At 34.9% G+C, this 13,164-nt stretch overlaps 1 protein-coding gene across 5 annotated transcripts in view; it reads right to left on the bottom strand.

Annotated features, from left to right (window-relative positions):
• Positions 1-13,164, bottom strand: part of ARID4B (AT-rich interaction domain 4B) — a 145,870-nt gene that overhangs the window by 44,404 nt on the left and 88,302 nt on the right. For all 5 annotated transcript variants that reach the window (XM_045877800.3, XM_064594604.1, XM_045877799.3 and 2 more), the window contains exons 9-16: positions 12,465-12,544; positions 10,669-10,745; positions 9,269-9,423; positions 6,284-6,356; positions 4,254-4,348; positions 3,251-3,348; positions 1,874-2,117; positions 1,377-1,552 (exon numbers count right to left, since the gene is read on the bottom strand). In XM_045877800.3, coding sequence (XP_045733756.1) covers positions 1,377-1,552; positions 1,874-2,117; positions 3,251-3,348; positions 4,254-4,348; positions 6,284-6,356; positions 9,269-9,423; positions 10,669-10,745; positions 12,465-12,544 — 998 coding nt within the window. The remainder of the gene's footprint in view (positions 1-1,376; positions 1,553-1,873; positions 2,118-3,250; positions 3,349-4,253; positions 4,349-6,283; positions 6,357-9,268; positions 9,424-10,668; positions 10,746-12,464; positions 12,545-13,164) is intronic.

The raw sequence follows: 13,164 nt of genomic DNA, 5'->3' as shown, positions 1-13,164 counted from the left end.
TTGGACATTCCCAACACACAACACTTCTGAAGAACATCTACCAAATTAGGGCAGTCACAGCAGGAAAATTTCAGTTTGTGGTATGAAACATTTATAAATATATATAGTAAACTAAAAAGCTATATAGTTAAGGAATTTTTTAAAACCTACAATATATAGTTTACACTATAAAATCAGCTGAAATACCAACTTGAAAAATTAATTACTAGTAACAAAAAGAAAATACAGGCTTATCACAGTGCCTCCCACACAGTAGATATTCCAGAAATACATGCAGATATGAAAATCAGATTTTTAGGCAAAAAGCTGATTCCTTACTAAGTTTCTTAAGAGTTGAAATAGTCTCCAGTAGCAGATACGAGTGCTTCAAATATACACGTGCACACAGGACTACAACACCAAGTATAATGAGAAAACACTTATACTGTATTTATCTAAACCCAGGTTTTCCTTCCATGTTTATCTGCATGCTACAACCAAAATTTCAGAGGACACTAAAATGATCAAGAGATTTTAGGCAAAAAGCTAAGTACTTACTAAGTTTCTTAACAGCTGAGATAATCTCCAATAGCAGTAAGGAGTACTCGATATACACATTTGTACAAAGATATATAATAACAAAGTATACTAAACAAACACCTTTCACTATATTCAGGAAGCATATTTTGCTTCCCTTCCCTGCTTGTCTGCATGCTGTGGCCAAATTTCAGAAAAATACTAAAATGATCAAAAACATTTGGTTGTACTTATTTAAAGGGACCATTAACAATGGAGATGTTTAGGTTGTTTAAATCTCAGAAATAAGACCAGATGCCAAAAATCACCTACAAAATCCAGGGGTTCACTGGCAGTGCATAAATTACATTGCTAAATAAATAAGTTCATCATTCCAAACTGACCAAAACAAGAAATTGCTACTGTCACATTAAACACAATATAACAATTTTGGCCTTTTGAAAACTAATTATTAGCACTTTTCCATTCTTATTTTTTGCTTAAGAAATTAGTACAACTCTTAAAATCTAGAGCCAACATTCCATCTACAAAACATTACAGAAAGCCATCTTCCCAAATTTATATTATCTGGTTATTCAGAAGAGCTTAATGTGGTAAGAAGTACTTTTTCTCTAGCTCAAAATTTCATAAATTTCCATGATGAGAGCAAGAAGAATGGATCAAAAATATGACCTTTTGCTACAAAGTAGCATTTAGTGGGGTCTCTGAAGGAGGCAAATGTTACTTACATAATAAATGCAAACCACTCAATAATCCTGTATTTTGTCAAATTTAGATTCAAACATGCACACACAAACAAAAAGCAAATTACTAGAATTCATTCAGCCAAAATGCATCTTAACCAAAAACAAATTTCTTACCCAGATTTTGCTTTTTCTTCTTCAGCTTCTACCTTTATGCTGAGGGATTCATCTACCCCAGTTGTCTCCTCATCTTTATCCTCCAGATTTTCATTTTCTTCTGTTTTTTTCATGTTAACTTCTTTTTCCTGATCAGACTGTGTAGGTATAGAGTCTAATAAATTCTTTTTACTTCCCTAGAAAAAGATCAGAGGAACTAAACCAACAAAAGTATACACTGTCAACCTAATTTCATGATCTAACTGTTAGCAAAAGGAAGTGCCAACCAATACTAATATTGAGAAAGGTAGTAGTTATTTTAAGAAACTCCTGCCATTACTAAAACACTAAGAAAAAATAGCTAACAACTAATTTTAAATACAAAAATAGCACTTAATGAAGAAAACGCACAAAAAATAAAGTATAACATTTTACGATAAATTAGCTATGAAAACTTTACAGACTAGGTAGAAAATATATCAAAGAAGGCATAACACTATTAACAGTATCTGATTTACCAGAGAGGGTTTAATATTTTCCTTTCTTTCAGTATCATCATCAGTAGGTTTTTCTTCTTTTGGTATTATGTTCTCCTCCTCTTCAATCTTTATTTCTTTGATTTCTGGTTCAATTTCTTCCTTAACTTTTATTTCTTTTACATTTTCACACTCTTTACATGGCTTGTTAACAACTTTCTCCGGCAATGCCATCTGAAATTCAATATTGGCCGACCTACAGTACTCCTCAAAACCATATAAGTATCTGGAAACATGAAGAGAAATTACATTTGGGAAAACATTTCAAAATATTGCTGTAGAGTTATGGTTTTTAAAATGTGTTCTTTTAAGTTCTCAGATACTCTCGTTTATTCTAGTTCAGTTCTTCCCAATCTCTTTAACCCAAACAGAAACATTTTTCAAAGAAAAAACGTCATTAAAAAAACTACACTAGGGGCGCCTGGGTAGTGCCGTCAGTTGAGCATCCGACTCGGTTTTGGCACAGGTCTTGTTCTCAGGGTCCTGAGATCAAGCCCTGTGTTGGGCTCCATGCTCAGCAGTCTTCCTAAGACTCTCTCTTCCTCTCCCTCTGCCCAGCCCCCTCCCTCTCTCTCAAATAAATCTTTTTTTTTTTTTTTTTAAAGATTTTATTTATTTATTTATTTGACAGAGACACAGCAAGAGAGGGAACACAAGCAGGGGGGAGTGGGAGAGGGATAAGCAGGCTTCCCACTGAGCAGGGAGCCCGATGTGGGGCTCCATCCCAGGACCCCGGGACCATGACCCGAGCCGAAGGCAGACGCTTAATGACTGAGCCACCCAGGCGCCCCTCAAATAAATAAATCTTTAAAAAAAAAACTACACTAAAAGTGAAAAGATAGTCAGAATGTTAAATAGAGTAATGTAACAACAGTAGTTATTAAAGGTATTAGTAGAGTATCAATCTGTTGAGCACTTCTTACATGCCATGCACTAGGCCTCTTCATTCACATGAAATCTCATTTAATCATCAGAGTAATCCAACGAGGCAAGGACTAACATCCCATCTTACAAACGAGGAAACTGAAGCTTAGGAGAATAAAGAAATGGTCCTGGAGGCACAAAAGCTAATAACTGGCAGAACCAGGATTCAACCCTTGACTTTTTAACACTTTGGCATTTTAACTTCTACACAGTACTTTCCAAATTTACTTGGCCACAAAAACTTTCTTCAGAGAATATCTCCTTGATCTAGTATTCGTAGAATACACTGTAGAAAATGCTATTATAGAGTGATTAGTCTAGTAAAAATTTCTGATTTCTTCTTAGAAGAAATAATTAGCCTCAGTTATACAGTAAATTCTAACCTGCTTTCTAGATAAAGTAATGAATGTAGGTATATCAAGTACACTGACTTACTTTTTATAAGCACATTTAACGTTGTATCCTGCAGCTGAATTTAAGACGGGGATTCCAAGATCTTGGTAGACTTGTTTCCAAACAGCTCCACTTTCAATCTAACAGACAAAGTAAAATGAAAACTCCGAAAGTAAAAGGTGGGAATATAATAAAATTTTGATTAATGCAGCATATATATGTTTATATGTGTTGGTTCTGGTCTCAAAGGAATGAAAAATAACTAGCTTAATAAATTCTAAATAAAAATTTTGGTATACAACAATATTTTAAAGTAAGTTTTAGTATTCTAACAAATCTCAGAATTACAAATGTTGAAATATTAAGCCATTTGATTTTTAAATTAGCTCTAGCGTAGTACCTAAGAAAATATTCAGGTTTCTAAATCAAAATTTGTAATGAAGAGACACAGATAAAATTCTTTAAGTAATGTATTAGTTCCCATAAAACCTGTAAGCTTAATAAATCAAAGCAGTTCTAAGGATCTTAGTAAAACATTTTATCTACAGAATACTTTTTCCCCCCCGAATAATCTTAATTGAATGGACACCATACATCATGGCGACCTTAAGTTAATTTCTTCAGTTCAACGATGATTTTTCTGCATGTTTCTACATATACATATGTGCATGTACGTGTGTGTGTGTGTGTGTCAGACACAATGGAAGAGATAAAGGATATAAAGAAGATTAACTCTCAAGGACCTTACAGTCTAGTGGAAAAGAAACATAGAAGGAATTTCTACCAATATGGTTGTGCTGTGACTCAGACATACACAGGTGGTTTATGAAAGTTTGACAAACTTAACAGTAAATCAGAAAGTTCATTTGAAAAAATCCTTAATTGAATTTAAATTTGGTCTAAGGAAGCTACCTGTTTCTAACTTGTGCTTTCCATTTTCTTTTCCTTCTACTCTTAAGTTTTTATTAGTATACAATTCTAGGTAATTTTTAGATAAGAAAACATGTATGAAAAAACATGTTTCATTTCTAACTGTAATACTTACATTATCAAATCCTCCAAGCTTGTGTACAAGTCTGAATAACTTAAAGAGATTCAAATTTCGATATCCAAGTACAGGCCGTTTGTTAATAGGTGTGCCTATTAAAGAAAATACAAAATATATTATAACCATGCTACATTTTTTATTTAAAATTACAAAAGATTCAGATATCACCACTGAATATCTGACTATATATAGTGCAAGATGTATATATATGAGAAAACAAATCCCTTGTTAATCAAAAACATGATGTCTACTTAAGCCCATTTCATTTTTAAAAATTTCTCCTACCAGATTTTCAAAACCTTATATGATTTCACTCAATTTTCATTTCCCTAATGAGCAAAACAGTAAATAGCCGATAAACCAAAATAAAATACCAACAGAACAAAATTTTTTTAAATCAAGGAAACAAGGTTTAGTAGAACTGAAGAAAGGGCTAAGATAATTAACGGGCAACTGCTTCACAATGAGAGTGATTTTCATGATACTTTCTTTGTATGTTATTAACTGGTGACTAGTCTAAACAATGATTCCAGGGTAAGACTATATGGTTTTGTTTCTTTCTAAAGGTATTTATTTATTTGAAAGAGTGCGCGGGGAGGGGGCGTCATCAGGGGCAGAGGGAGAGAGAGAATCCCAAGCACACTCCCCGCTGAGCACAGAGCCCAACATGGGGCTGCATTTCACGACTCATGAGATCATGACCTGAGCCAAAACCAAGAGTCAGACACTCAATCGACTGAGCCACCCAGGCACCCCTAGTTTTGTTTCTTTCTAATGTGGACCATGCAAGGCAAGGACACTAAAACTACCAAACCATCAGAAACTGGTAGAGGAAATAATGGGCAACTGTGGCCCTTTCAAAACAACCTATGACTGGCACGGTCATATTTTATCACTCTTTCTAGTATTAGCTTTTTAAATTTTCTTTTTTATTTATCTTATATAAAAGCCTAAGAAATTGCTTACCTTCTTAGGCCAAGCCTCCTTTCACACAAAGAAATAAGTCAGAAAGCAAAGACATTTCATATCAAACAATAAAAAGATACCTACATTACAGTAGCCACTATCACTTATGAGAGCAAAAGACAAACCAAGCCACCTTCTACTTAATCAGCAATACAAATGAGGATTTAAAAAATATTAATTCCCATCCCACAAGAAAATTAATTCCCAGGGTACAGTGGTACTTCCAAATATTATTCATTCATTTTGTCCTTCTCCTCAAGCTAAAAAGCTTTCTGCCTCTCCCCACTCCCTTTCTAGCATCTTCCCAGGAAAGGAGACACTATACTCTCCTTGAAGAGCAGATAAGCAACAGAGTAACAGGGCCATAGTTACTAGAGGACTAGGTCACTACCGTAAATTAAAGGTTAGGACCCATATCCCTTTCCCTCAATCCTTGCATTTCTTTAACAACATTAGGCAGATTCAAACAGCTAAGCCAAGGCTTACCTTGAGACTCTGTCACCTTTCTCTACGTCTAACTCTCTTTGGATGGTTTAATTTTCTGCTTAGTTCTGTGTGGCTGGGTCACAAGAAGACTTATGGCATCTTAGAGTATGAGGTCTCTCTCCCTCCCTCCCTCTCTCACTCACATGTACACATAACACAGACACACACACACACACACACAAAGACACATCCTAGGTATACCAAACAGTGATTCTGGAGAGGGAGGCTTATAACATAAAAGCACCTGTGTAGGTGCAAATAAAATGGTACTATGATTCTCATTCTGCTACTGCTCCCTAGTATTAAGCATTCTTTGGGGACCCATGGATGGGTGGCCAGACGAGGACAGAAATCAGGCCATATGGGTCCATGGCCATAATATCCATCAGAATACTGTCAAAGTCCTCATTCCATTTACTATATGACAGGTATGATGCTAGGTGCTGGTGACGCTGGCAATCAAGAAGAGAGCCATGATTACTACATGACATGAAGCTTAATGAACAGAATTCTTAAAGTATTAATTAACTGTATGATATATTATAATACTAATCATGAATTAAAAAAAAACTCACCTCTATCCTCCATAAATTTGTATAACTGCTGAAGAAAGTTCTCCCTTTCTTCTGGAAATGGTTCTATTTCTTCCTAATTTTGGTCACAGAAGAAGAGAGTATTATTTTCCTCAAGGAAGCATTTTAATAATATAAGATTTCCTACCAACAGCAGAGACTAATATTCACTAAAATATTTCAAAGGCTTGTTTTACCAAGTAAAAATTATTTCTTAACACTAAGCTGTTCAAGACCAGGCAAGTCTAGACATTTTATGCTTTCCAAAGGAATATGTCCTAAAAGGTATCTCAACAGTGACAATTCCAAATGTAAATTCTCATACAAGAAATGAGACTTAGCAAGATGGCTCATGAGCTTTTTATCATATCAGATATCTATTCTTTAAATCAGGGCCACAGGCTCAAGAAGACCTACTCTCACTTATATTAAATTGGGTCAGGGTTTAACACCAAAACTGACTCTCTTGTTGCTCCTCCAGAACTATACAGGTGTGGGTCCCCTTAGCTCTAACTACAAGTATCCTTCATTATATACAGCCCCACTGTATAGCACTTCAAGCTTAGAAAATCAGTAAAGTGGGGAACAAACTTGATCTACAATACCTGAAGATTCAGACTTAGGGAAATCTTCAAGTAATAAAATAGTTCCCCGATTTATCAATTACAAGGGAGGGACTAGCTTCTTGCTGCTGTGGCCAGGGGCTGTGGCAGTAGGGAGCTGGTCCTGAAGCAACCTGCAAGGAGCAGGGTAGTAGGTGAGATGGAGGAACTCATCAATTCAGTGACTATCATCCATTCAACAAACCACTTAATGAGCACCAGTAAGTGTAGGCACTATGCTAGGTGCTGAATCAAATAAAAGAAAAATAAGCGATGGAGCCTTCCATTAGAGAACATGATCAGGAGTAACTGCAGAGAAAGTGATACAAAATCCACATCTTACAGTTACTCTGGCTGAAACAAATGTATCTCTGATGGTAAAACTTAAGAGCATACTTTTCAAGTGATAGTCTAAATAACTCTATCATTTTAATTTTAAAAATCCTCTGTCTAATGCCACTGTTTTGACATTTACCCCTTTATTTCAAAAGCTAGCAGAGCGAAGGAAGGCAAGTTAAAAACCAGAAACAAAATCCATGTTGATAAACCTTTACGTCTGCTGGTTGAGCAGAGAAGAATAAATGACAATTATTAATTTGTTTATAAAAAACAAAACAAAACACTGCACTTCTCAATTTAAACATGGTCCACAGAGCTAGGCTTTGGTAAAGTAATCAGATATAAATCTAAGATACTATCTTAAATGCCCCCATACAATATTTGACTTTCATAAACTGCCAAATGTATTCCTGTCACAAAAATCTTTCAGTGAGGTTTGTATTTAACTTAAGAAAATGTTTAAACTAGAAACCAGATTTGCTTTTACAAAAACTTTTATAGAACACAAATCTAAGCAACAAAGATTTTAGTAACTAATATTTATTGACCCTCATTTATTTACATGTTATACCTTCTGACAGACACTATCAAGTTAACACAGAGTCCTTTACCCTTGAGGAGCTTATAGGGGAGAAAACAGACAGTAAGTGTGGGTGGGGGTTTTAAATAACAAAAACATGCACAAGGAACGGTATCAGGTTAGATTAGCAAATGGAGTGATTGACTTTCCTTGGGTGAAGGAGGTGATACTTCACAGATGGCTTCCCTTTACAGAGGTGACATGTTAATAAGGTTCTGAAAACTGAATAGGAGTTTGCCAGGCTAAGTGGGGGAGAACAGGGAAGGGCACTGTAGGTAGAGGTACTGGTATGTGTACAGGTTGAGTAGAAACAAGGTATGTAATTTAATATGGCTACAGCATCAAGTTCAAAGTGGCAAGGGATGCCAAGAGAAGGGATATGAAGGTGGGGCCGGACTGTAAACGAGGTTCTATAAGTGAAACTTGACTTTTAGGGTGATTAAGAAGCTATTGGGGAGGTTTTAAGCAAAGGATTGCTTGTTCATTTTGGCATTTTAAACAGAAAGCAGTGGGGAAGACTAAAGCCGAGAAACTTTTACACTACACACTGTCATCATAAAGCACTATGTCATAAAACATAAACTCTAAAACAATCCTATTTCATCAATAGTTGTTCATTACAGTTAGATGGCAGAATTTAATAACTTACCTAAAATACTACATATTGACATTAACTTACTAGTTTCCTGAAAACATTCAGTCCAGTTTGCTTGGTGGTCAAATATACAGCCTTCACTATCTGCACCATTCACCAATAACTTCTAGGAAGTATCATTAACAAGTACAGTGGTGCCATGTCACTAGTAATATCATGGACATCTTTTTTTGGTACTTATCACTGCTAGACCTAAAGTACCATTTACAGTAATCTAAAACTTTATTTCCTTGATCCATATAAATTCATAGATGCTTTATTTATGATCTAATTAGAACTATCCACCCATTTGTATTAGATATAATTATTTAAGATTCTCTCAATCAAAGAGATATTAATCCTTTTTTGCTGATTATTCTTTTAATAATACTAGATAGAAGATATATTTTATACTTCTCTAGGTATTTCAATAAAATATGCAGATGAAAACACTGTAGGAGGTGACGGCTGGCCACACAATGATGAAAAGCATCACTCTGATGAAAGCAGTGCTGAAAGCAGCACTTTGCTACATTAGGTGGGTATTTCCCTTATTATCTGATAAACCAAAAGCACGGCAAGATTAAGAAACATTTCTGAGGTTACCGAAATAACTATACTTAATATTTTTAATTTCCCAAGACCATATTTCTATTTTAAATAAGCAAGCAAACTACTTGGTTATGATGGATAGCACAAGCACATTTTTATTACGAAATATTTCTGATACTAAAAACACTGAAGTGATTGATGACTTTGTGCCAAATCCTAACTCACAGAGGAAACCCAACTGTTACTCTGAATTTTAAAAGACATCAACTGTTTGCCCTTACCTCTTCTTCACTGCTATTATCCTCCTTTTCCTTTTCATCATCTTCCTCCTCCTCTTCTTCCTCCGCCTCACTGCTAGAACTATCTTCCTTCAGTTCAGTCTTCCAGTTAGCAGGAATAGTTCTACTTTTATGAAACTCAAGGGCCTGATCGAAGGCTGCAGAGAGGACCAAAAACTATGTGAACTGGAGAAATTAAGACAACTGATTTGTCTAGTAACATTAAACAAGATAAAAAATTAACCACTGTGCTAAAAGCACGGACATTTATCAAGTGTTTGCTGTGTGCCAGGCACTGTTCTGTAGCGACTCATTTAAAACCCAGCAGTCCTAAGCATCGGGACCCAATTTATAGATGGCAAACTACTGCTATTAGAAGGTGACTTAGGTTCAAACAAATACAAACGAAAAGAGCAGTTTTCTTCTTTTAAACAAAAATTAAACATGCCTAGTATAAACAACTTTAAGACAGGTAAATTTCTGATCATTGGTCCAACAAATGACTATTAAACAGCATTATATATCAAGCACAGAGCCACTGTATTGAACACACAATAGCTGAAAATGTACTATAGATATGTTATCTTCATTCCTAGTAAAACATGAATTAAAATTATATTAATAATTAGCTTAAACTAAAATTGGTGAGACACAATTATTTTTGTTTTACAATACATGGACATGAACTCTAAGCCACAAATTCTTGGTGATTTTTAACTAGTCTACATAGCATATTATCAGATTTGATGAACCTGGGCAATAAGAAAGTTGTCTACAATGCCAAAAACCAAGTAAGAAAGGCAATTACGGCATATTCCTCAATAAAATATAACTATTGTAATACTATGAGAAATGCCAAATCAAAATTACTTTTTTTTTTTTTAAAGATTTTACTTATTTATTTGACAGACAGAGAGACAGCACAAGTAGGCAGAGTGGCAGGCAGAGGGAGAGGGAGAAGCAGGCTTCCCGCCGAGCGGGGAGCCCGATGCGGGGCTCGATCCCAGGATCCTGGGATCATGACCTGAGCCGAAGGCAGCCGCTTAGCCGACTGAGCCACCCAGGCGCCCCCAAAATTACTTTTGATTCCTGTTTCTACCATCCTCAGGAACTAAATATTCTATTTACTAGGCAAAGCAAGTCTATGGTAACTGGCTGATGATCTAGTTCCTTCCCACTCTTAGATTACTGTCCCTGATTATAAGCTAAAAAAGAAAAAGCAGCCCTATAATAGCAAAAGACACACAGATTTACAAAAGTGTAATTCACACAGAACCAAATGGAACTTCAAAGACAGAACCTCAAAAATATGTATTCTTTTAAAAAGCAAAAGAAAGTTTGATCTTCAAAAACACTTCAGCAGTTTTTAAATTAACCATAAATTATTCCAAGATTATCCTTACCTTGTTTTAATATAGCATCAGGCTTTGGTGCAGTGTCACTAGTAATTTCATGGACATCCTTTCTTGGCACTGAAGTACTACATTTTTTTTTTTTTTAAAGAAAAAAAAAAGCCACAAAAACACAACAGAGATTAAGAGTCCAATTACACACCACAGAAAGATGCTGAAAATATGGAAACATTAACATTTACATGAAAGTGACTGCACAGTGTTGCAATTCCCAAATGAAATGCTAGGCAGGATATTAAAATATGTAATCATCTACAGAACGACCCCTCCTTGAGAGATGTTTTACGAGGTATTCTCAAATATCAAAGAGTCCCTGGCTAAAGGCAATAAGGAAAATATTGATCCTGCTATCCAAAATAATAATAAATGAAAATATCTGGAGAGCAGGATCAATCCAATAAAAAAGAAGTCAAATAGTAAGAATTTGCCATTATCTTGGGATAATCACAAGAGATTACTAAATTTAAGACTGGAAGAAAATGTACTTGTTTATAATATAAATGTTCTTCTAATAACTGCTTTTAAACTGGATTCTAGGCTCACAAGCAAACTTCTAATATATAATTTAAGATCCTTCATGGAACTCTCCAACCATAGGGAGGGGGTCAGATGCAAGCAACTGGGAGAGTTTCTATCATATATATCACACATACCTCCTATTTTACAATAATAAATCATTGTTCTACATCATTCAGCTCTTCTGCATTTGGCTTACATCAATCAATCTACAAAAGCCTGAAAACCATTCCAAATACATTTTTCAACCTGCCTATTTTTTTAACTTTTTATTTTAAAAATTTCAAATACATACAAAAGGAAATAGAATAGCGCAATGAACCACCACATACCCATTACCCAACTACAATAATCATGAACTCACAGTCACTGTTTCATTTATATCCCTATACTTCCCTCGTGGATTATTTTGCAGCAAATCCCAGATACTATATAATTTGATTTATAATATACTTCTTATGAAGGTTTGAAAGAAGTCTTTTTAAAAATCATAACAAATACCATTACTACACGTTTAAAAATTAACAGTAATTTCTTACTATCATCCAACCAGTATTCAATTTCAGTGTTCAAATTTCTGATTATCTCAGTTTTGTTAAAGTGGATTTCATAGATTGTTTTTAAAAATCACTTTTCAGAACCTGAATACCCAAACATGATCATTTTAAGGTATAGACACAGAATAAGGCAAAGTATAAAATATATGACTTTTCTAGTCGCACAATTCTAAAAAACAAAACAAAAAAACCCCATAGAAATCCGTAACTCAGTTCCAAAAAAGTTCTATAGGAAAAATCACTTGAACACTTAACATACATTTATAGTAATCCATTTTAACCCTTAGAACTGCAGAAGTCAAATGTTATACAACAGGTATCAGTATAACCAGTGGACAGAACTAAAAATATTAGAGCCCAACTAAACATTCCAGAATAATAAACACATCAATAAATATATAGCAATCAAGTATTATAGTAGATAGATCTAAATTTGCCTCAACAAATCACCAGCTACTATACAGGCAAATACTGATAAACTAGGTAATACTGAGAGTCTAGAAACTCTGGGAGTTTAAAAAAAAAAACCCAAACGAACAAGGAAAGCAGACTATAAGATCACTTAAATGATAATATGAAAAAGATCATACTTCGTTTAAAACATTCTGTATGATGAAAAGTAAAAGCATAAGTCATTAGAAAAAACTAATTTATCATTTATCTTCCTAACATGGAAAAACAGCATACTTTTCATCCCTAGTGAATCATACTTACAATTTGCCATCTTTGAAAGATCGAACAAGAATATTGTCTTTTTTCACAGCAATTTCATCACTACAATCAGGACAAACCACCTTTAAAAAAAAAGTGTAAAACCATTAGAACTAAAAGCAAAATTTACAGATATTTACATAAATATCAACTATTTAAATCCTTTCAAAAAACAGTTTCAGCTTAAAGTTTAAAAACTAATTTTAGTTTATAGGGTAAACAGCTACACACATGTGGGAATACACACAAGTAATTTTAATTTTACATCCTCTATCCTTCCAGCTCTCTGGATTCCCCACACGGTTTTTGGCACAGGCTTGTGTTGAAAGCAGAAGCATGGCCATGCCTAGACTGACACTGTGGACCAAGTTCTAGTCAGAAATAGAACACCGGGATGAAAGTGGAGGCTGGGGTGGAAAACGAAGGTAAAGCCCGAGCCTTAGCAGAGGGTGTGCAGCACGGCTAGGAAAACAGCGGGAACCAAAACGGGAGCCAGTATCAGAACCTCAATCAGAGCAGTCTAGATCTTAAAAAAGATACAGATGAGGTTCTACTTACTATTTACATTTAAATATGTATAACAGGCACCAAAATTTCTTCATAATACTACCCACTCTAAAAAGTAAACATTTTAAAAAAGACATGCAGGCTGTGTAGGACTGATCACTCCCCAAGAGAGGACTTAGCTGGAGCCGCCTCAGCT

This window comes from Mirounga angustirostris, unplaced genomic scaffold (genome assembly GCF_029215605.1).
Source record: "Mirounga angustirostris isolate CCGP_5_RB_7025 unplaced genomic scaffold, mMirAng1.0.hap1 SCAF_6, whole genome shotgun sequence".
In the NCBI taxonomy this organism is placed as follows: Eukaryota; Metazoa; Chordata; class Mammalia; order Carnivora; family Phocidae; genus Mirounga; species Mirounga angustirostris.
This window is presented reverse-complemented; position numbering and strand designations above follow the sequence as displayed.